Source organism: Chiloscyllium punctatum, chromosome 17, assembly GCF_047496795.1.
Source record: "Chiloscyllium punctatum isolate Juve2018m chromosome 17, sChiPun1.3, whole genome shotgun sequence".
NCBI lineage: Eukaryota > Metazoa > Chordata > Chondrichthyes > Orectolobiformes > Hemiscylliidae > Chiloscyllium > Chiloscyllium punctatum.
In genome coordinates, this window is record NC_092755.1 from 95,372,294 (window position 1) to 95,398,136 (window position 25,843).

General features: G+C 41.2%; 1 protein-coding gene across 2 annotated transcripts in view; it reads left to right on the forward strand.

Annotated features, from left to right (window-relative positions):
• The first annotated feature begins 10,731 nt into the window (after positions 1–10,731).
• Positions 10,732–25,843, forward strand: part of LOC140488158 (P2X purinoceptor 2-like) — a 79,810-nt gene continuing 64,698 nt past the window's right edge. The window contains exons 1-3 of one of the 2 annotated variants that reach the window (XM_072587999.1): positions 10,732–11,185; positions 17,753–17,900; positions 19,271–19,342. In XM_072587999.1, coding sequence (XP_072444100.1) covers positions 11,046–11,185; positions 17,753–17,900; positions 19,271–19,342 — 360 coding nt within the window. In that variant the 5' untranslated portion in view covers positions 10,732–11,045. The remainder of the gene's footprint in view (positions 11,186–17,752; positions 17,901–19,270; positions 19,343–25,843) is intronic. The other variant, XM_072587998.1, reaches the window with a different exon arrangement.

Genomic DNA, 25,843 nt, shown 5'->3' on the forward strand with positions numbered 1-25,843 from the left:
CAAATTGGGTAGAGCTGGCAAGATATTCATTGAGACAGTGATTTGGAAACTTGACAGTGTCTTATTGTCAAATGCTAAACAAGGGGACGGTATGGTGGCTCAGTGGTTAGCACTGCTGCCTTACAGTGCCAGGGACCCGAGTTTGATTCCATCCTCGGGCGACTGTCTGTGTGGAGTTTGCACATTCACCCTGTCTCGTGTGGGTTTGTTCCGGTTTCCTCCCACAGTCCAAAGATGTGCAGGTCAGGTCAATTGGCCATGCTAAATTGCCCATAGAGATGTGTAGGTTAGGTGCATTAGTCAGAGCAAATATAGGATAGAGGAATAGGTCTGGGAGGGTTACTCTTTGGAGGGTTGGTGTGGATTTGTTGGGCCAAAGGGCCTGTTTCCACACTGTAGGGATTCTAATTCTAAAAAAAAAGTGCCGAAACTGAATTTAATCTTTTCGTATAGAACATCGGGCAAATGCACATAAAGCAAGTCTGAAGTCTATTACACTTAAGTGAATGGGAACATGTTGACTTAAGAACTTAACAGATAGAAAAGGTGAAATGTCAACAGTGCATGGCCTCTCTGTTCATCTTTAGTGGGAGAGATGCTATCTATGATTATTTTAGCACCAACGGTCCAGTAAGCTGCTTGTTTTGGGAGTTAAATCTAGGTTTGTTTTAAAAAGCTCAGTACAACCTGAGGGGTTACAAAATCAATATCTTTCTTCAAGTCAAGGAAGGATCTTCAAATGAGGGATATTTGACCTGAAGATCTATTTAAAGAAAACCCAAGGTAAGCTATATTGTTATTAGATGGGTTGATGATGAGTTATGGAGGTTCTCTGCTTTCAATTCATCTGATTGCTTGCTGAGAGACTTAGCTGTAGCTCAAACATGGTGTGAACAGTTTTCAGTTCATTGAAAGCAGTTAGCTAAAATAAATGATAGTTGAATCTGTACTGTAAGCTTCAGAAAAGCTAACTTGATTATTAGTTATGTGGAAAATGCATTGGACCTAATCTCAGTTTCAACTTCATGGGGGATGTGGTGAAAGTTGTGCAATTTATGTATGTGTTAATATCATTGTCAGGGTTTTGATTTACAAATTGTGGCATATGGCTGTTGGCTGCTTTTACAAAGAGTTTTATAAAAAATAAACTAAATCAGACAGACCTTCTGGAGGAATGATCATTCCACGATGGAGAATGAATGGAAAATTGCTTATATTGTGATGGCCTATCACAGTTGGATGAATATAAGATTACTTGCAGTTTGGAATAAGAAGTATTGTGTTTATTTTAGAAAATCCAGAGGTTGAGCATTCTTTGGAGAGTTCAAAGGAGACCTGAAAAGGATCAGAAGCAAACATTGTTTCTTTTCTTACAGGACTATAGGGCATAGTATATTTAGTTTCTACAGTTACCTCAGTAAAAAATGTTTAGTTTGTTTGACTTCTAAACCAAGAGTGTTTGGTTAGAAATCTGTAGGTTATTAGAAGCTGAGATGTCGAAGTTCTCAGTTTTGTGGGGGATTCGTGTATAAAGATTCTATTGTTCTTAGGACAGAAACTGGAGATAATCAGTTAAGTAGCACTAAAAAATGGACAAGTAATCTTTCCTGATTTTATTCTCTATGTAATATAAAATATCTGATTTATAACCATTTTTAGTATAATTTATTTGAAATTTGGGTTTTGGATTAGTAACGCTTGGGTTTTCTGTGTGTTTCAAGTTATTAACTAACTTACAGATATTTTTGTCATCATGCTGATAAATTTTGAAGCAGTTTATGAGGGCTACTTTGTCAGCCTAATGAGGTTTTCTTCACTCCAAGATTTTTTGGTTTATCATGGCAGACAATTGTACCACTGCTAGAAATTTATGGACTTAGATTACTTTGAAATTTAGGGTGAACACCCATAAATTAGAGGGAGAATTTTAATTTCAGTTTTACTTTGTTTTGGGCAGTTCTATGAAGCCCAAGTTTGAAGACATAAGTGTAACGCATGTTCCTGAGGAAGGGAAAATATAGTGAAGTTAGATTACCATAGAGTAAGGAGTTAGTGATACTCCCAGACTAGAGGTTTGGGATAAAACACTGAAGAGGACTTGAATATTAGTATAATGGTGGGTGATAATAATAGTTCCAGACATAAGCTATCAGAAGTTCCAGTCTCGGGCATACACTTATCTTAAACCTATCAAGGTGTTAGAGAAGGGATTCCTGGTGTTAGGTACTGTACAGGGGTGTTACCTTTTTAAAACCTCTGAAGCAGTTTTTTAGGAGTAATTGGATTGTAATTTTACTGTATGTTTCAATTTGTGTTATGAATAAAACAATTCGTTTATTCTATTTTATTTTCATTTCTCTCAATTAACAAACTTATTTTTTATTGATAAAACAAATTCTGCAACATTTTATGTCTAACTCAGTGAGAAACCACTTTATTAAAACCAAAAATGAATCTATCAAGTCAGATTTTAGTCTGGGATCTGACTTCTCAGATAATGACATCTTTGGAGATCATAACATCTGTAACAGATAGTATTGGAAAGAAGGTTGAAAACTTTGCTTTGCTGTATGTTTTAAGATCTTCTCTTCTTTTGTGTCATAAACTCTTTTGTCATTAAAGAAACTGGTGATTATGTTTCTGTGACTGATATGTTGACTGGTATGTAAAAATATATGGCCAACCTTGTCTGACCTAATTGTGGGATATGACTTGTCCAGTAATACCATCAGTTGGGTTCGTAATAAGTAGGAACTCTTCAGGAATTTTAAGTCATTGAATTTAAAAGGGATCTGTATCTCTTTTAAAAGAGACAAGGATATGGAATTTCTGGACATATCACAGAGGTGTTGTGCGAAGTTTAATTGCACATTCTAGAGTATCACAGTTGCTTTGAGTGTGACTAGGAAATTTCTGGGAGTAGAAGATATTGTAGTGGATTATTTGAAATCTTTGACTAAGAGAGTTATCAGATAAATTGAAGGCAGACAAAGAAACAGGTTATTGTAATGGGGAAATTCATATCTAATATGTACAGTTAATTAAGTGAAAACTGAAACTGAGATATCATAGCCAGAATAGCACAGATCCAGGTGGGAAAGAAAAAAGGAACTGAAGTTGGAGAAGTAAGAGAAAAAAAAAATGAAAAGGCTTGAAAGAAAAAGAAGTAAACAGAAAGGTAAAGAAAAGAAAATGCAAAGGGAAAATTATTAGAAAGGGAGAAGAAAGAAAGAAAAAGAGAATTGGAAATAATAGTCTTCGACATAGAAAAAGAGGGTAAAGGGGAAACAGAGGGTCATGGAAAGGGAGATGGAATTAAAAAGCTTGAACTCCAAAGGGATAGGGAAGTTAGACAACATAAATTAGCCAGGGAAAAGCTTGGCGTAAAGAAGGAAAGAAGAAGAAGTAGCTTGGAGGAAGATTCTGATTCCAATGAGAGATTTGATTTAACTAAAAATGTACTTAGTGCCCAGGTTTACTGAGGGTACAGTCAAAAGATATTGGAAAGGTAGCTCAGCAGATAAAGTGACCAATGGTGTTTGGACCTGAAATATTTTGACAACTACAGTTACGACTGTAGCAGAGGATCAATCTGCAGGTCATGAAACTATTGAAAACAAAAACACTCAAAACACATGAGCCTGTCCCTCGAGTTATCAAGTAAAATTTATCATAGAGCCATAGAGATGTACAGTACGGAAATAAACCCTTCAGTCCAACTCTTCTATGCCGACCAAATTAATCTAGTCCCATTTCTCAGCAGTTGGCCCATATCTCTTTAAACCTTTCTTATTCATATAGCCATCTGGATGCCTTTTAAACATTGTGATTGTACCAGCCTCTATCACTTTCTCTGGCAGCTCATTCCATACAGGCACCACCCTCTGTGTGAAAAAATTGCCCCTTATTTCCTTTTTAAATCTTTCCTCTCTCACTCTAAACCTATGCTCTCTAGTTCTGGACTCCCCCACCTCAGGGAAAAGACCTTGTCTATTTATCCTATCCATGTCCTTCATGATTTTATAAACCTCTTTAAGGTCACCCCTCAGCCTCCGATACTCCAGGGAAAACAGGCCTAACCTATTCAGCCTCTCTCAAACCCTCCAACCCTGGCAACATCCTTGTAGATCTTTTCTGAACCCTTTCAAGTTTCACAACATCCTTCCTATAGCAGGGAGACCAGAATTTGATGAGGAAGAAACCCAACCAGACATTTATAGAATTTCAAAGAGAAAAGGAAAGGCTGTGAGATCAATGGTTTTGATCACTGAAGTTTGAGAAAAAAACGAAGGGAAATTATGCTCATGGAAAAATTCAGAAATAGCATTATTGTAAAACTAGAAGCTTATTTAAATTAACCTCGAGTATCAAAGATCAGAAAAGCAGCAGTTCTGGTAGAAACATATGCTGTCTTTTCAGATAGTTGCGGATGGTGAGATAGTCTTATGAGAGTCCATCAGAAAACTGAGTACAATATAAAGTATACAGATGGAAGAGGCAGTAATTTTAGGGAATAAAGAGGAGGACACCAAAGCATTAAAGAAGATAAGTTAGAACCAAAATGATTTAAAAACAACATACTTCCACTGTAATAATAATGGACATAAAGGTAAATGCAGTAATAGGAATGCCTAAGAAATCCTCAGCAAAAAAGGGCATCAAGAAAGATAATAGGTATTGCATTTGTGGTAGCAATACAAAAAGTATATGTTTCCTCACTATTTACTGAGACTGGAGAGATGCTGGGCAGTCCATAGAATTCTTCTTTGGATATTAATGAAGAGAATCAGACCGCTGGAGGTTCTGAATAATTTATCTCAAAAGAAGAGATATTACTCTATGACTTGAACTGAGGAGGTAAACTGGAAAGATATTGAAAGACACAAGAGTAAGTCAGCCTTGGATTTGGCTGATAATACTCTTTGAATTCCATAGGATTAATAAAGGAAAAAAATTGGAGGTATTTATGGAGATAACAAACCAGCCCTATTGTATATGGCGGGGTTAAAGAGTGACTTAACAATTGGAGGAGGTGTTGCTGGAATAATAAAGAAAGTCCTGTAGAAGGTTCTGATTTAATCTTGGGAAATGACCTGGCAGGTTCAAAAATATTCACCTTATTGCTGTTGGTCGAGTAAACAGTAGAGGTTTAAAAAAATGACATACTACAGAAGGAACATTCTGGATTGCTACCTGTATGTTTTGTGACTATGAATTAGCCAGGAAGAAGAGGAGTCTATGAAAAAGAGAGGTTACTTGCAGATTCAACTGTGAGATTACATTTTCAAAACTTTATACAAAACAAATGAAGATAAGAAGAATGACATGACATGTTTAGCCCATCTTCAATAGAAATACAACAAACAGATCCTGTATTGGAGAGAGTTATAACAAACAGCCAACTCAGAAATTGAATCTGAATCAATATCTGTCAATTATTACGTGTGAGATAATTTACTAATGAGAAATTGGAGACATACTCAAATACCACCTGATTAGAAATGGGCAGAGTCTGTCAGGCTCGTGGTTCCATTTGAGTATCTTCATTAAACCTTACAAGTAACTCAAAATTCCAATGGCAGGCCATTAAAATGTGACTAAAACACAGGCTAAGATATTAAAACCATTGTTAATGGCCTAGATTAAATAAAGATGTATCCAAATTTTAACCAGATATGACATGTATATCAGGCATTGGAAAACTGCAGACCTCAATCAATCTTGTTTCTTTAAATCTGATACCAGATTCAGCAGCACCTTAATAGATTGTGTAGAACCCCTAGCTAAAACATAGAATGGAAATCAGAATATTTTATCAATAATGGATGTTTCAGCAAATTTTCCTAAGGTAATGTCTTTTAGAAAAAATTATTTCAAAATGATAGTGGAAAAATTATTTCAGTATTTTACAAGATATGGATTATCCAAAGAAATACAGTTCTACCAAAGTCTAAATTTTATCTCACAACAATTCACAGTTTTAGTGAAAAGTTTAAAGGATAAAAGGCTTAGCTTAAGTAGTGAATAACAATTTAATCTTTCACTTGTCATCCACAATCTTACAGTGTTGAAAAAAATTGCATGACATTTTAATGTGTTTGACTCCCAACTCCATCAAATTCCATATGTGGAGTGTCCCTTTAAAGACCAGAATTGAATTCAACTAATGAGGGCCATCGTCACACCAATTCAACCTCGTTGGTTCGGAAATAATGTGCATATGTACTGGTTTCATTAAAAAGCTACTGACAGACAAGCAGCACTTGATTCAGGATTTTCTACAAATCGCAGGATCATTCCCTCCACTTCAGCTTGCCAGGAGCTTCAAATCCAGACCACTACTTTTTGGAAAGTTCAATTTTGATTAAACATAACATAGTTTTGTCTCTAAAGAGTTCTGTATTTAAAATCATTGATAATAATGATTAAACATTGCATGTTTACCATGGTTAGCACAGACAAGTCTCCATGTTCGATGTAGTAATCAAACGAAAGGTCATCAATGGTAGAATGGTGCTAAGTTCAACCTCATTTATGAGTGTTAATTTAATCACTAGAGGGCACTACTTGATCAAAAATCAAATATTTTGACATGATTGTCTTCTATTCTTTTATAGGATTTCTGCATAAGTTTTATTATATGAATATTACGGTTCAAGTAATATCAGAGCATGCACCTAGATATTTATAGACATTAGCAGAAAAGAGTTGAATCATCAAAAAAAATGTACGTCGAGAACAACAAAACTCAAACAATTGGCCTCCTAGACCCTGCTCAATGCCATCAGTACAATAATTCGGACGTGATCCTTACCACAGAGATTTATGAAATCTTGTTCAAAGTGTGTATGCTTCTGCCTGTACTGGGGATAATACATATCAGCAATGCCTCCTGTACAAAACACCCAGCAATGCCAGGGATCTTCCATCCTCCCCCATAAGTGCGTCAATTAGAGGTGGATGGGTTAAACTTGCTGAGGGTGGAGAAAATCATTTTGGAATGAGGCTTTTAAAAGAATCCAATTAAGGAGTGTTGCTGAGCTTAATTACCATTGTTGCCGAGCTAAGTGCACTCTTTTTCCAGAAAATGTTTGCATTAGTGAGTGAAAAGGAAATGAGATCATATCTGTGTGATTTCCTCGAACTGGCTCGTGTGCATTTGGATCTAAAAGAATAAGAAAACATCTATTATGCAGATGCTTCTGGTTTGCAATGTATGTGACAATGTTGATCCCATTGGTACTGATATTCGTTCAGAAGGATAGTGAAGTGTGTGGCAAGAATTCAGGACAAATTGGGAAAACTAAATTTGTGGATGCTTCAACGTGAGGAAATCTTGCATCCTGGTAGGAATGAAATCTATTGTTCTAAATTCTGGATTGTACAGTTTTTATTAATGTATTTTCAACTTTTCTTCTTCTCATGAAAGCATAGTATCATAAAGGGATTGAGTGTGTTCTGAGCATTAACTTGGGACCTTTATTATCTGTCGAGTTCCAAAAGGTTGACTCCTTTAGCCTTTTTAAAGGGAATTACTTTGAAATGAGAAAGAGGAGCAATCAGGAGGATGGTTTATGACAGATTACTTCATGTGGAGTAAAACACTAATGTAGGTATAATTGTTTGAATGGCCTGTTTCTTTACTGCAATATTCCATGGTCTATTTTAATAAAGATTTGTTGGCAGCTGGTTCACCCCACATGTGTGTTGTACAGTACAATTGTGGGATTTGCGAATTTATAAGTGAAATTTTAACATGTATGAGTCAATGGGCATAGCTATGGCACAGATGAACCTGTCAAGGAATTGACTTCAACTGTCAACCTTCAGCTTACACTGAGGCAGAAGGAAAGAAAAGTCCAATCAGTGAGAGAAACCTTAACCCAAAAATTGAACAGAAAGCCTCAGGAGTGGACCATCCCACTCCAACCCTACACCAGATCAAATCCCCACTTCCAAGGAGGGAAAAAAGAAAACTCTGAGTGAATGGAACCCTACCCACAATCATGGACCACACACTGTACGTTTGGATTCTCCCACTCCCTCCACCCTGTGGTGTAGGTATCACTGAGCAAGAGACTAAATTCACTTCTTGTCAGTGGTGGACCTCAGAATTTTAAATAGCTTTGGTTGAAAAGCGATCTTTCAAACAATCAAGCTGTAAACAAATGCTAGATTTGATTGATTATTAGGGTTGAATGAATTACAATGCCACAATCTATCAGTAAGTAGTGGGATTGAGGTTTATCAGCAACTCACATAAGGAACTGTTTCCTTTCCCGCTGTGCTGGCACCAAGTGCACCCTTTATGATAATTCGGGTAAAATTAAGTTAAAGTTGAATTACAACATTTAAGTTGGAAAACAGAAACCAGTTTATATCAGTCCTAATCTTTCTTGGATCAAATTGTCTGAATTACAGTTCTTTATCACATCCCCACATCTATTAATCCTGAATGTTAACGTAGTTGCTGGCTCAGTCACAAACACTGGAAATTATTTCATAGCCTCACAGCTCTGTAAAGACACTGCCCTCCATCTAAGATCTTGGATTTTATATGCATCTATGGACCCTCATTCTAGACCCTTCAACTATTGGAGATCATCTATTTGTTTGTTCCATCCCATCCTTTCATAATGGTAAACATTTCTATCTGATCCTGCCTTAAGCTGTATTGTTTTAAAGAAAATCTTTGTAATACCAAGCAGCATCCTAAAGGGAAAAAAACCAGAAAATATAAAAAGTACTCAGCGGGTCAAGCAATATCAGTAGAGAGTGAAGCAGACATAATTTTAAGATCAATGACCTTTCATCAAACCTGGAAAATATGATCAATTTTATGCAACTGAAACGGAGGATGCAATAAGAATAAAATGGAAGATCCATGACCGTGTGGAAGCTAGGGGAGATTAAATAATAAAGGAGTTGAGGGGATAAGGCCAAAAGGACTGGGACAAGTACAGAAACAAAAAAAAAATTGCATTCAGCGGACGAGTGAATGCCAGAATGAAGAACAGATGCTGTCTGAAAACAAAGACATTGGAAATAGAGACTTAAACCCCACAAACCTGCAAAAGAGAAGAAAATAATTGGGGCAGAGATTGAAGCCTGAAATTGTTGAACTACCATTGAGCCAAACTAAAAGGTGGAATGCCATTTCTTTAGCTGATGGGACCTTTCATTAAAGATGCATAGATCTTTTTCTATTGCCTAAACTCCCATCCAGAAATCGACACCCAAATATACTGTACACATTATTCAAACTGATGTCTTATTAAGGTTTTGTTAACTCTTGGCTTTTACATCTACAGCTGTTGTGCTAAAATTTTGAATTCCATTTATTTAATAACCATAATCAATGAGAGATGCAGCCTTATGAACTTAAACACCCAAAATCTTCTGTTCTTCTACAGCGCTAAGCCTAATTCCAGGCAGTGCTTCATCATTGTTGTCTTTTAAACAATGCATCTTCTCAATTATTAACAATTACACTTGTCACTCTTGGCACTATCCCCTAGATGTTGGGAAGATGACCTTGCAGGGTCAAGAAGGTGTGTTTGTCATTGTCATTTCTGTTGCTTTAGTCATTGCCAAGTGTTCCATCTGGTTTATTTCTTTTTCAGAGATTTTTAGCAGTTGATAACACTGAGTGGCTTTGGCTGTTTCCTGGCAGTTAAGAGTCAGCCACATTGCTGTGGGTCTGGTGTCACCTGAAAGCCAGACCAGGTAACGTCAGCAATTTCCTTCTCTAAAAGACATTCGTGAACCACCAGTTTTTTTTAAACCTACAAATATTTCATGATTATCATTAAGCTTTTAATTCCAGAGTCAAAAAGTGGGGTGCTGGAAAAACACAGCCTGTCAGGCATCATCTGGGGAGCAGGAGAGTCAACGTTTGGAGCATAAGCACTTCATCATTCCTGATCAAAATGTCGATTCTCCTGTTCCTCGGATTTTTAAATTTACTTTATTCATAAAATATTTTGATCTGTACAATTGGTGGTGCCATACATACGTATACATTCTATTTCTTTACATATAGAGATTGGAATTAATCATTCGTATATACGGGTCTATATGTTTACCATCCATATATTTAGGAGGCGTCAGTGGAGCCTGATTGCTGAGTGGGCCCCCTGTTCTTCTTAGGCAGGTAGCCGTTACACGGTGGTCTTTCCCCACCGTGCCTTGGCGGCAGCTGCCCCAAGCTTCAGCGCGTCCCTCAACATGTAGTCCTGGACCTTGGAATGTGCCAGACCTGCTCCTCGGATGCTGGCTGGCTTGCTGTGCTTTTCCAGCACCACACTCTCGACTCTGATTTCAAGGACTAGCTGTGCTTTTCCAGCACCACACTCTCGACTCTGATTTCAAGGACTAGCTGTGCTTTTCCAGCACCACACTCTCGACTCTGATTTCAAGGACTAGCTGTGCTTTTCCAGCACCACACTCTCGACTCTGATTTCCAGCATCTGTAGTCCTCACTTTCTCCCAGTTTTTAATTCCAGATTTTTAAAAATTGAATTGTACCGAAATTGGTTTCAAACCCATGTCCCCGGAACCTGACCTGCGTTACCTTGATTACAAATCCAGTGTCTTTGTAAATTCAATGTAATCGATTATAAGCAATCCCGCCAAATTAATAGGTCATCTCATGGGCTATTTGAGGTGGTTGAAATGGATTCAGCGAATCACTTTAAGTTACCGGAGGAGGAAGCGAAGACAAGCTGAAAGCAGGAAATGGCTAAGATGGGAGAACCAAGAATGAAATAGGGCAAACCAAGGAGAGAATTCTGGAATTGCTAGGGAAAAGAAGCAGAGTAGTGATTGTCTAGAAAACGAAACGCCCCTGGGCTATTGTGATCGTTCGGGAATGGCCGGAATGCTGAAAGGTGTCGCTGTTCTGTGAGTGGCGGGGACGGGATGGGAGGAAGATGTTTAACATCAGGCAGAGAACCACCAAAACCGAACAGCAAGAGGGCAGGGCGGCAAAGCTGAACCAGCCCAGCTCCATCTGACTGTCTCTCCGGAGCCGAGATTACCGAAGGATGGGCTACAGGGAATCGTGTGCGCTGTGCTGGGCAGAATTCTGGGATTATGAAACTCCCAAAGTTGTGGTGGTTAAAAACCGAACTTTAGGAATAATTTACAGAATTATCCAACTACTTATCATTTTATACTTTGCTGTGTAAGTACATCCCAGAGTTGAGGCTATTATTATAAATGTTGGGGCGAATACATTAATTCTAAAATACGACACAGTGTTTGTTTTGCGTCCATGAGTTTTGATTTTTGAATCGTCGGTTTTGAGATTTTGTTTGGAGGCAATTAACGATTATTTGATATGTTTTCTTAAACCGAAGCCTGCGTTAAACTTGTCACTGAATAATTTCAAATCCTCGCCAATTGCAGGAGTTGTTTCTCGATTTCTGATTTCTTTAACACTGAGGGTCTTTTCTCAAACCGGATTGACTTTCAGAATCCAGGGTCTCAGCTGTTTCAACTCCGGGAGCCGAGTGTCGGCTCTTTGATCTGTAAACTTCGGGATTAATAGTAACGTTCAAGGTTTACTCGAGCATGTGTAGTTCAGGATAAATATTTGGATTTCGTGAGCTTCACCCCCCACCCCCCCAAAAAAAAAGTATCAAAGCGAAGTCTCGTTCTGTTTAAAAAGAATCGCGTCGGCTCCTGTGAAGCGTGTGAAATATTGCCAACACGCTGGAGTAGAAAGCTGTACTCATGCTATGATTTGGAGATGCCGGTGTTGGACTGGGTGTACAAAGTTAAAAATCACACAACACCAGGTTATAGTCCAACAGGTTTAATTGGAAGTACACCAGCTTTCGGAGCGACGCTCCTTCATCAGGTGATAGTGGAGGGCTCGATCGTAACACAGAATTTATAGCAAAAATTTGCAGTGTGATGTAACTGAAATTATACATTGAAAAATTGTTTGTCTGTTAAGCCTTTCATCTGTTAGAATACAGTGATAGTTTCACTTCTTTCATGTGTAAATCACAAAACCCTTTTTTTTAAATTGCATTCTCGGGTTAGCTGTTAACAATGGTGATAGCCAGACAATATGTTGAAGGTGTTAGCCTCCTGTGTTCTCTGTCTATGACCTGATGTTTAGATTGATTCTAATCTAAAAAGTGAGATAACAGAGTTTTACATAAATTCGTGCAGTTTTTGAGCAAAGTACATTGTAACTCTGCAAGTACAAATTCACCCCACAAAATATATGTGTGCATTTGGGTCTTTGTGTGTATGTGTCTATCTGGGGTGGGGGTTGTGAGTGTGAGAAAGTGTGTGTGTGTAGTGAGTGCAGAGTGTCTTAAGTCTGTGAAGGGGTGCATGTGTGAGTGTGTGTGTGGGTGTCTGTGTGTGCATCTGTGTGTACCTGTGTATGTGAGAGTGTGTGTGTGTGTAGGAATATCTGTGTGTGTGTGTGTGTGTGTGTGTGTGTGTGTGTAGGAATATCTGTGTGTGTGTGTGTATAGTGCAATGGTGGTCCCCTGTAATGTGACATGAACCCAAGGTCCCGGTTGAGGCCCTCCCTACGGGTGCCGAACTTAGCTATCAGCCTCTGCTTGGCCACTTTTCTCTGCTGCTTGTCCCAAAGTCCACCTTGGAGGATGGTCACCCGAAGGTCCGAGGTCAAATGTCTTGGACCACTGAAGTGTTCCCCAACTGGGAGGGAACCCTCCTGCCTGTTGATTGTTGTGCAGTGCCCATTTATCCGTTGTCATAGCCTTTGCTCGGTTTCCCCAATGTACCATGCCTCAGGGCATCCTTGCCTACAACGTATAAGATAGACAATGTTGGCTGAGTCACATGAGTACCTGCCATGTACAAGGTGGGAGGTGTCCCCACGTATAATAGTGGTATCAATGTCCACACTCTGACATGTCTTGCAGCGTCCACCGTGACAGGGTTGTATGGACTTGTCCTGAGAGCAGGGCAGTTTGCTACGAACAATTATCAATCCTCATTATCAATCCTCATTGATAATGTGTTGCAAGTCAACTGGTGTTGACTGCCAGTTCCGACGTGCCACAGCAAGGAACCGTAATGAGCTCCTCAGGAGACAGACACGTGCTGTAACTGACAGGGTACACTTCGTTGTTCAGTATTTCCCAGGAGCTGAAAAATTATGCCATGTTCTTTGTGACCTGCAACACATTATCAATGAGGATGAGCACCTCACCAAGGCCTTCCACACATCTCCACTACTTGCCTTTAAACAACCGCCAAACCTCAAACAGATCGTTGTTCGTAGCAAGCTGCCTGGCTCTCAGGACAACTCCACACAACCCTGTCATGGTGGACGCTGCAAGACATGTCAGAGTGTGGACATAGATACCACTATTACACATGGGGACACCTCCCACCTTGTACATGGCAGGTACTCATGTGACTCAGCCAACGTTGTCTATCTTATACGTTGCAAGCAAGGATGCTCGGAGGCTTGGTACATTGGGGAAACTGAGCAAAGGCTACAACAACGGATGAATGGGCACCGCACAACAATCATAGCTAGACAATATGTTGAAGGTGTTGGCCCCCTGTGTTCTTTGTCTATGCCATGATTGATTTTAATCTAAAAAGTGAGATAACAGAGTTTTACATAAATTCATGCAGTTTTTGAGCTCAGAGTTCTACATGAATGCATGCAATTTTTGAGCAAAGTGTAATGTAACTCTGCAAGTACAAATTCACCCCCCAAAATATATGTGTGCATGTGGGTCTTTGTCTGTCTGGGGTGGGGTTGTGAGTGTGAGAAAGGAGGGTTCCCTCCCATTTGGGGAACACTTCAGTGGTCCAGGACATTCAGCCTTGGACTTTCGGGTGACCATCCTCCAATGTGGACTTCAGGACAGGCAGCAGAGAAAAGTGGCCAAGCAGAGGATGATAGCTAAGTTTGGTACCCATAGGGAGGGCCTCAACTGGGACCTTGGGTTCATGTCACATTACAGGTGATCACCATTGCACTACACACACACACACACACACACAGATATTCCTACACACACACACTCTCACATACACACAGACACAGGTACACACAGATGCGCACACAGACACCCACACACACACCCTTATAGATACACACACTCACACATGCACCCCCTCCCAGACTTAAGACACTCTGCACTCACTACACACACACACACACTTTCTCACACTCACAACCCCACCCCAGACTGACACACACACACACACACACAGACAAAGACCCACATGCACACATATATTTTGTGGGGTGAATTTGTACTTGCAGAGTTACATTGTACTTTGCTCAAAAACTGTATGCATTCATGTAGAACTCTGAGCTCAAAAACTGCATAAATTTATGTAAAATTCCGTTATCTCACTTTTTAGATTAGAATCAATCTAAACATTATGGCATAGACAGAGAACACAGGGGGCCAACACCTTCAACATATTGTCTAGCTATCACCATTGTTAACATTGTCCGAGAATGCAACTTTAAAAAAAAAGGGTTTTGTGATTTACATATGAAAGAAGTGAAACTATCACTGTATTCTAACAGATGAAAGGCTTAACAGACAATCAATTTTTCAATGTATAATTTCAGTTACATCACACTGCAAATTTTTGCTATAAATTCTGTGTTACGATCGAGCCCTCCACTATCACCTGATGAAGGAGCGTCGCTCCGAAAGCTGGTGTACTTCCAATTAAACCTGTTGGACTATAACCTGGTGTTGTGTGATTTTTAGTTTTGATGCTAGATCACATTAGGCAGAGCTTGCTTTTTCACACCTAAGACAGAGTAACCTTGATCAAAATGGTAAATCTCTGCAAACACAAACTAAGCATCTGGACGGGTATATGAATAGGATAGATTTAGAGTGATATGGGCCTGGATCAGATTGAGATGTCTGGTCAGCATGGATTAGTTAGACGGAAGGATCTGTTTGTCTCTGAACTCTGACTCTAATTGCAGCTTGTTCGATTTACCACAAAGTAGCTACTTCTAGTGGGCATTGCTTGATAAGGTATGGCCAGTTTTAATTTGGCTAATATTTTTATTTCCCATTTTGCTATCACGATTTTCTACAACCGGAATGTGAAGGTGTAGTGGAGTTTAAAATCCAGCCAAGAGTTTGAATAAGTTGTGGGAGTTACATATTTATGGAGCCACTTATTTATATTCAGCTTCTGCCAAACTCATCATTATGAAACAGAATGTAAGGTACCTATGTCTGATAGTTCTTGGCAGCAGTCCTGTCAATACCATTACTTCTCTGTATTCTGCTTTTGATCTCCCCTACATTGAAAGCACGGTTTTGTACCACCACCCTATTCATTGTCTCAAAGACTTTTTTGATCCAATCCCCAGTCTTCATACGATTGAAGGAAACAGTCCTAGCCTGTTAAGGCCCCAAGTAAACTTGAAAAGTTAGAACTGGTATCATCGTTGTCTGTTCTGTTTTTACACATTCTCCAGTATGTCAATACCTTTTTATATGATGCAAAGACTAGAGCTATGCACAGTACTGTGTGGTCTAATCAAGATTCCATACAAGTGTGCATAATGTCTCTGTTTTTTAACTCTTTCCTTCAGAAGAAATAACTCCCAGAGTTCAGTTTACCTTTTTAAAACATTTTTCCAACGTATTTGTCTATTTCCCTAAAAATATTTGCACTATTACCCTATGTGAATACTTAACAGCATCTTGGATGTGTTAAAATATCCCAAGACACTTTGCTAAATAACAGAAAAATAATTGCTATTTATGTATGGATATGTGTTACTGATTGAAGGTTTCGAAGTGCAGAGGTGAAGAAAGTGGTAGTGGAACCAGCAAATAAAAGAGAAAATGTGTGTTTAATGCAGGTAAAACTGGCAGCACTTTGATCTCTGCAGTGCAATCGCACCAAAGTCATGCATTAACAACTTCAAAGATTGGTTTTAAAATGGGTTAGGAGCCCTCTCACAGTTGCAGCAGCTTTTGATTAATGGGCAGCTTATTGACAATCTATCAATCGGTCATTGTAACCAGCAATTGGCCATCATCGTTTCTAGCAACATTAACAGGGATGCTAGTTGCTCATTATATAATGTATTAGATGGTTTAGGGAGATGTTTTATATTAGTTATTTTTTAAACCAAACTCAATTTTTTTTTCGTTCAGCTGTGAAAAGTTCTTCTGATTTTTTAAAAAGGGTTTCTAACAATGTTTCTTCATGTCTGTGCAACAATTGAGCAGAAGGATGGGAGAAAGTTGGAAACAAAGATATAGCTGCATAGAGAGAAAATAGGCAGAGGCAAACTTCTAGGATTTGTTCAGCTTCCAGCAGAGTTTGGAACATAGGACAGGACAGGAATGCGCCCTTTAGTCCACAATGTTGTGCTGAACATGACACCAAATTGAACTAATCCCTTCTGCCTGCTCTTGGTCCATATCCCTCCACTTATTACATACAAATTTACTTATCTAAAAGTCTTTATATTTCCCCTTTTTGTATCTGCATCCTCCTCCATCGCCACCCTAGCAGTGCATTCCAGCCACCTACCTGTGTAAAAAAAAAGCTTGTCCCTCACATTTCCTTTGAACTCTCCCCTCTCACCTTAAATGCATGCCCTTAGTATTAGACACTCCAACTCTGGGGGTAAAAACATTCTCTAAGGAAAGGTTCATAATGTGGCTGTGCTTCTCCAGGGAACTTGTCACAGAGTAATGTTGCTTCCTGCAGCAAGAACTGCAGTCATCCACCACAGCTAGCACAGTGTTTCCTTGAGGCAGGCAAAGTTGTCCCTCAACATGCCCTTGTTGTTTTTACCATTGATCCCTTTGGGTTGTAACAGATTGCTTCATATAATTTCATGCCTGCTATACTTTGTAATTACTGGAGAATCTTTTAAACTGCTAGCTGCACAGTCCTTACTTAAAAATTGGCTTTTGGAACTCTGATACACTTAGTTATTCACTGAACCCAATTTCTTGGCAGGTCCTTGAATGGACTCTCAATATACACACCCAAAACAGGCAGAAAGTTGGATAAAGGCTCCTGTGCATGTAAGAGGATGTCTGCTCAGCTTTCAAGGAGAAGTGGCAAATGCCACTCCCAGGTGTTGAAAGAATTAATTTACAACACAAGACCCAATTCAATCATTTAGTCGCATTTATTCTTTCAATGGATCTTTGTAGTTTTGAGCCTACCTCTCCACTGAGTTCTGTTGCAGGACCCTTTGTGATAGTTGTGTTCTAGAACACAATTTCATCGTGACTTGTTTTAAAGAAGGGAGAGTAACAATAATAGCAAACTGAAAACCTTATGGATGCAAAATTGACTGCATTGTGTGTGGAATGTACATCCAAACACCTTTGCCAAGTTTGCTCCAAATGAAGCTTTTAGTTTTAATTATCTTTAAAATGAAATAGATTTAAAGCCAAGGAAAGCAAAATTGCTGCAAAAGGGTCCACGTGGTAATTGCAACTAGTTATATCACTGTGTGGTAGGAAAGACAAAAGTAAACTGGCATTGCCAACACCCTAATGTTAATACGTACTCCACTGACTGAAAGATGCAACAGAACAATTCATTCTGTGAGACAGGAACAAATGAGACCTTTTTTGAAGGTGTCAAGAATAGCCAGTATTAAATTAACTTAGCTAAAGCTTTTAAGTCACCAACAGGAGAGAAAAATGAAATAGCCTCCATACACTGCTGTGAGCTTGGTTAACCTAAGAGAATTAATAATTTGTGTTTCTGATTTGTGCAGGTACGTTTTTATAATTCAAAAATCATACCAAGAAAGAGAGAATGCTCCAGAGAGTTCTGTCATCACCAAGATGAAAGGAATTGCAATGTCAAATTCATCCCTGGGAGTGAAAATATGGGATGTGGTAGAGTATGTTCATCCACCAGAGGTAGGGCCTGGACAGTATTCTTTCCACTGAAGGAATCAAGTCTTGCAGGGTTACATTCCTATGGGCACTTCCATGTCTTTGGTGTTCTCAAGTGTCTAGTTTGCATGGAATGACTCTCAAATATTGAGAAAATAAGCGAAAGCCATTGCCTTCAGTGGGTGTGAACTTCCAGTTGTGTGATAGATCAGGGGCAGGAATCTGTGATGACATTATTCTCTGCTTTGCCCAGGAGCATTGGGCCAAATTGAATGTCTTGCCCATGCCCCCACTTCTCATGGCAGGTTTACTGGGCAGGTGACATTTAATCATATGGGAGTGTGGCGATCACACCATCTTCCCATTCTCTGCCTGATTACATCTGTTCTTTTCCACATGCTGCCATCACTGGAATTCACTCAGTGATGGGCAGGAGACTGGCTATGATGGATACCTGAAAAACAAACACTGTTAATGACAGAGCTTCATCACCCCCCACACTCCACTCCACCAACCTCCCCCCCCCCGCCCCCCTTCCCCATCTCCCCCCCCCCTCCCCCCCGGCCCTTGCTGCTAAATCCCCCTACCTGACATCACTGACATATGCCCATATCCATGAACAATCCCGTGATCTGGGAGGGTATTGTGTCCGAGTGGCACTACCCACTGGCCAGTAGCTCTTACTCAGTAACTGGAACTTCTGCCTGAGGTTCTTGATTCTGGTGAGAGCTTTCTGCTGCACTATTATTGATGTTTAATTTGGCTGGCCTTCTCAAAGAGGTGATATGTGGAAGACCCGCATTACGTTCAGTAACCTCCGGCTGGAATGACGATACATTCAGAGTATTTTGCATCAAGGAAAAAATTGATATTGAATGTATTTTTTATATTTGTACATTAGAGTTTGCAAATGATAAAACTAAGTAAGGTTGATCACAGACAATTGTCACATGCTCAGTCAGAGCCCAGTTTTACCCCATCCACTTGTACAATATCAAAATTGATCCATTTCTGTCACTGCAATAATCTTTCGGTAGTGCATTGAGCTACTAATCTGGAGTATGTGCTCAAGACCTGAGCCAAGCGATCACTGAACCAAGGCTAACAGCTACACTGCTAATTTTCACAGGAATATTTTTGTCTTGATTTATGTCACTTGTATGTTGTAAGCTTCATGACAAAGGGACACATACCATCCACATGGCTTATTACACCCTTCTAGTTTACAAAACCTTCGTTTAACAGAGGAAAGTGACTTATTCCCTCACCTGTATTGAATGAGTCCATGTCTCCTGATGAAATTCTTGTGATTTCCAAACTACTCTTGTAGAACCCTAATGCCTCCCAACTACCTTGAACTGTTGACTGTACTTCTCACCTTTTTTTTGTTCTAGGGTCGTGATATTTTCAGTGTTACTGTACGAACCATAACCACACCATTGCAGAAGCTGCAATACTGTCCTGAGGTAAGATCCTGTCTAATGATATTGAAATCGGCCTTCCACCAGTTTAGACACTTAACTTCTACACTATCCTTGTCCCTTTATATATTGGCTTTGAAACTTAGTTACAGTCCCTATTCTCAAAATACTCAACTGCTGAATTTTCAACTGCTGGTTTCGCTAAGATTGGGTTGAGCACTGCTCCATCGCTAGTTTGGCTATCTACATACTGGGAGAAAGTGAGGACTGCAGATGCTGGAGATTAGAGTCAAGAGTGTGGTGCTGGGAAAGTAGAGCAGGCCAGTCTGCATCCAAGGAGCAGGAGAATTAACATTTCGGGCACTGTCCTGGATACACTTTAAAAATTACACGCGTCTCATTCTTTTACACAAAGGCAATCTCTGTTAATGTGAGCATAGTTGAAGTCCCCTACAACTATAACCCTTTTCTCTCATGCCTTTTTATGATTTTTCTACATATCTATTGCTCTATCTCTCCATGACTTTGCTGGGAGTACAGTACAGTAATCACACACTTTTTTTTAGTTCTAAGCTCAGTTAAGACCCTTCTGAGACATCCTCATTACTGCTGTGATGGTTTCCTTTATCAATATGCTATAGTCCCGCCTCCTTTTCTTGCTCCCCCCCACCCCACTCATCCTGCTTGAAACTTCTATAACCTGAAATGTTGAGCCGCCAGCCTTGTTCTTCCTTCAACTATATCTCAGCAATTGTAATAATGTCATATTCCCACGTACTGATCTAAGTTCATCCACCCAACGAGTCAAACTCCCTGTATTAAACAGACTGTGTTATACAGTCAGGAGGGTGTTCTCTGGGTGTTCTCAACATTGACTGCAGACCCCATGAAGTCTCATGGCTTCAGGTTAAACATGGGAAAGGAAACCTCCTGATGATTACTATGTACGGTTCTACCTCAGCTGATGAATCAGTACTCCTCCGTGTTGAACAACATTCAGAAGAAGCACTGAAGGGCACAAAATGTAGTCTGGGTGGGGATTTCAATCTGCACCACCAAGAGTGACTTAGCAGCAGTATGACTGAGCTGTTCAGGTCCTAAAGGACATAGCTGCTTGACTGGGTCTGTTAGAGACAAAAGAAAACTGCAGATACTGCAATTGAAGGTCGACAGCAAACCAGGCAGCATCAGGAAGTGGAGAAGTCAATGTTTCAGATGTAACCCTCCTTCAGGACTGAGGGTGGGAGTAAGGGGAACTGCAGATAAGAGGGCATGGGGAACAGAGTACTGATGTGAGGATCGGTGAACACAGGTAAAGGATATGACCTGGATGGTTAATGGGAGGAATGAATCTGGCTGGGGGCTGGAAGTAAGGGTCAGTCAGAGGAATGAAAGGGAGGGGGTGGGGCAGGATAGGGAGTCAGGGGATGGGAAGGGAGGTTATTTGAAATTGGAGAACTCAATGTTGAGTCTTCTGGGGTGTTGGCTGCCCAGGCGGAAAATGAGGTGTTGTTCCTCCAATCTGCGGTCTGATTCATTGTGGCAATGGAGTAGGCCTAGGATGGTCGTGTTCGAAAGCTTGTTCCTCTCCAACAGAGCCATTGGTCCCCCTCCTCCAATACCCTCCTCCGCCTCGCTGAACTAGTCCTCACCCCTAACTTTTCCTTTAATCCTCCCAATTTCTCCAAATCCAGGTGATGGCTGTGGGCATGTGGTTGATCCCCAGCTATGACTGCCTCTTTGTTGGCTACGTAGAACAGTCCCTCTTCAGTACCTACACCAGCACTGTGCCCCAACTCTTCCCACATTATATTGATGACTGCATCGGTGCAGCATCCTGCGCCCAGGCTGAACTGGAGCAGTTCATTGACTTCGCCCACAACTTCCACCTTGCCCTCTAGTTCACTTGGTACATCTCTAACACCTCCCTCCCTTTCGTGACCTCTCAATTTCTATCTCCCCTGACAGTCTCCAGATGGATGTTACTATAAACCCATAGACTCTCACATCTACCTGAACTACACCACCTCCCACTCAGTGTATTGCAAGAACTCCATTCTGTTCTCCCAATTTCTCCACCTCCGCCACATCTACTCAGATGAGGAGACATTCCTCTCCTGAGCATCCCAGATGCCCAACTATTTTGAACAATATGCTTTTCCTCCCTCTGTCATCCAGACTGCACCACCTCCATTTCCCATAACTCTGCTCCAACTCCTCCTGCTCCAAACGCAATAAAGACAGGGGCCCCATTGTCTTCCCCTACCACCCCACCAGTCTCCGCATCCAACAAATCATCCTTTAAACACTTCTTCTGTTTTGCAAACTCAAACTAGACCCCACCACCAAGAACATCTTCCCCATCCCACCTCTCTCTACCTTCTGCAAGGACTGTTCCCTTTATCAGTCCTTGGTTTGTGCCTCTCTCCCCAACCACCCCCTGAACACCCAGTTACCTTCCCCCGCAACCAGAAAAGATGCAAAACCTGCCAGTACACCACCCCCTCGTCTCCATCCAGGACCCCCAAACAGTCCTTCCAGGTGAGACAGAGGTACACCTGCCTCTCCAACCAACCTAGTTTATTGGATTAGGTGCTCCTGATATGGTTTTCTCTACATCGGGGAGACCAAATGTAAACTCAGGGCATGTTTCGCCTAGCATCGCAGCCGGACCCGCAGTGGCCGACCTAACCTCCCAGTCACTGCCCATTTTAATTCCCCTTCCTGCTCCCTTTCCAACATGACCATCCTGGCCTCCTCCATTGCCACAATGAATCAGACTGCAAATTGGAGCAACAACAGCTCGTCCTCCACCTGGGCAGCTTACAGCTCAGAGGACTCAACATTGAGTTCTCCAATTTCAAATCACCTCCCTTCCAATCCCCTGACTCCCTATTCAGCCCCTCCCCCTCCCTTCCATTCCTCTAACTGATCCTTCCTTCCAGCTACCAACTGGATTCTCACCTCCCATCAACCAATCAGATTGGACCCTCAACCTGTGTTCACCTATTCCTACCTCACCACCCTGCCCCCCACCCCCCACACCAAAACATCACCCCACACCCCAACAGCATCTCCATTATCTGCAGCTCCCTTTACACCCATCCCCAGCCCTGAAGGAGGGTTACGCCTGCAATGTTGACTTCTTCACCACCTGATGCAGCTTGGCATGCTGTGTTCTTCCAGCCTCCTGCTTGCCTGCTCTAGACTGAGTCCGCAGCCGGTAGTGAGGGAACCAACAAGAGGAAAAAACATACTTGACCTCGTCCTTACCAATCTGCCGGCTGCAGATGCATCTGTCCATGACAGTGTCGGTAAGAGCGATCACTGTCCATTCCTTGTGGAGATATAGTCCTGCCTTCATATTGAGAATAACCTCCATCGTGTTGTGTGGCACTATCACAGTGCTTTATGGGGCAGACTTCGATCACACGTAGCAACCCAAGACTGGGCATCCATGTGGTTCTATGGGCCATCCACAGCAGCAGAACTGTATTCCATCATAATCTGTAATCTCATGGCCTGGCATATTCCCCATTCAACCATTACCATCAAGAAAGGAGATCAACTCTAGTTCAATAGCGAGTGTAAGAGGGCATGCCAAGAGCAACAGCAGGCCTACCTGAAGATGAGGTGTCATTCTGATGAAGCCGCCAAACAACATAAGCAGCAAGTGATGGACAGAGCTGAGTGATCTGACAGCCAAAGGTTCAGATCTAAGCTCTGCAGTCCTGCTAGATCCAGCCGAGAATGGCGGTAGACAATTAAATAACACACTAGAGGAAGAGGCTCGACAAATATCTCCATCCTCAATGGTGGAAGAGCCCAGCACATCACTGAAAAAGGTAAGGCTAAAGCTTTCACAGCAATCTTCAGCCAGAAATGCCGAGTGGATGATCTAACTTCGACTCCTCCAGTAGTCCCCTGCTTTATGGATACCAGCCTTCAGCCAATTCGATTCACTCCACATGGTATCAAGAAATGGTTGGAGACACCGGATACTGCAAAGACGACAGGCATTGAACATTCCTGCAATAGTACTGAAAACTCATGCTTCAGAACTTGCCACTTGATGAGCCAAGCTATTCCAGTACATTTACAACACTGGCATCTATCCGACGATATAGAAATTTGCCCAGGTATGTCCTGTACACAAAAAGCAGGACAAAGCCAACCGAGACAATTTTCACTCCATCAGTCTACTCTCGATCATCAATAAAGGGATAGAAGGTCTCATTGATAGTGCTAAGAAGCAGCATCTGCTCAGCAATAACTTGCTCAGTGACACCCAGTTTGGGGTTCATCAGGGCCACTCAACTCCTGACCTCATTACAACCTTGGTTCAAACATGGACAAATCCCAGAGGTCAGGTGAGAGTGACAGCTCTTGACATCAAGACTGCATTTGACCAAGTGTGGCATTGAGAAGCCCTGGCAAAACTGGAAACAATGGATATCAGGGGGCAAACTCTCTGATGGTTAGAGACATACCTAACACGTAGGAAGATGGCCATGATTGTTGGAGGTCGGTCATCTCAAACTCCAGGACATCTCTGCTGGAGTTCCTCAGGTTAATATTCCTCAGGTTCAACTACCTTCAGCTGCTTCATCAATGACCTTCCCTCCATCATAAGCTCAGAATTGGGAATGTTTGCTAATGACTGCACAGTGTTCAGCACCATTCGTGACTCCTCAGACACTGAAGCAATCCATGTGCAAATGCAACAAGAACGAGACAATATCCAGGTTTAGGCTGACCAATGCTACAGAAATGCCAGGCAATGACCATCATGAATAACAGACAATCTAACCACTGTCCCTTGACATTCAATGATGTTACCATCACTGAATCTTGCACTATCAACATCCTGGGGATATCATTGACCAGAAACCCAACTAGACTCATCACATAAACACAGCTTCTACAAGAGTAAGTCAGAAGCTAGGAATACAACAATGAATAACTCCCCTCCTGACTCCTCAAAACCTGTCCGCCATCTACAAGGCACAAGTCAGGAGTGTGATGGAATATTCCCCACTTGCCTGGATGGGTGCAGCTCCAACAACACTCAAGAAAGTTGACACCATCCAGGACAAAGTACCCCACTTGATTGGCACCACATCCAGTAGCAGCAGTATGTGCTATCTACATGACACAATGCAGAAATTCACTAAAGACCCTCAGACAGCACCTTCCAAATCCATGATCACTTCCATCTAGAAGGACAAGGGCAACGTCTACATGGGAACATCACCAATTTCAAGTTCCAGTCCAAGCCAGTCACCATCCTGACTTAGAAATTTAGAACATAAAACAATTCCGCGCAGAACAGGCCCTTCAGCCCTCGATGTTGTGCCGACCTGTGAATTAATCTAAGCCCATCCCCCATACTGTCTCATTATCATCCATGTGCTTATCCAAGGACTGTTTAAATGCCCAAAATCTGGCTGAGTCAACTACATTGGCAAGCAGAGTATTCCACATCCTTACCACTCTCTGAATAAAGAATCTGCCTCTGACAATCTGTCTTAAATCTATCACCCCTCAATTTGCAGTTATGCCCCCTCATACAAGTCATCATCCAAAAAGAGACTCTCACTAATCCTTTAATCATCTTGTATGTCTCTATTAAATCCCCTCCTAGCCGCCTTCTCTCTAAAGACAACAGACCTAAATATCTCAGTCTTTCCTCATAAGACCTTCCCTCCAGACCAGGCAACATCCTGGTAAATCTCCTCTGCACCTTTTCCAACGCTTCCATATCCTTCCTGTAATGGGACGACCAGAACTGTACACAACATTCCAAGTGAGGCCACACCAGAGTTGCAGCATGACATAATGTCTCTAGAACTCAATCCCTCTATGAATGAAACCTAACATACCGTATGCCTTCCTAACAGCATTATCAACCTGGGTGGCAACTTTCAGGGACCTATGTACCTGGACACCAAGATCCCTCTGCGCATCCACATACCAAGAATCTTTCCATTGACCCAGTATTCTGCCTTCCTGTTATTCTTCCCAAAATGAATCACCTTATTTTTATCTGCATTGAACTCCATTTACCACCTCTCAGCCCAAATCTACAGTTTCTCCAAGTCCCCCTGCAACCTGTAACATTCTTCCAAACTGTCCACTACTCCACCGACTTTAGTGTCATTTGCATGCTTACTAACCCATCCACCCATGCCTGCGTCCAACTCGTTTATAACAATGACAACAGCAATGGTCCCAAAACAGATCCTTGTGACAAACCACTAGTAACTGGACTCCAGGCTGAATATTTTCCATCAACCACCACTCTCTGCCTTCTTACAGAAAGCCACTTTCTAATCCAAACTGCTAAATCACTCTCAATCCTATGCCTCTGCATTTTGTCCAAAAGCCTACCATGTGGAACCTTATCAAATTTTTACTGAAGTCCATGTACAGCACGTCAACTGCTCTACCTTCATCCACATGCTTGGTCACCTTCTCAAAAAACTCAAAGACATTTGTGAGGCACGACCTGCCCTTGACAAAACCACGTTGACTATCACTAATCAA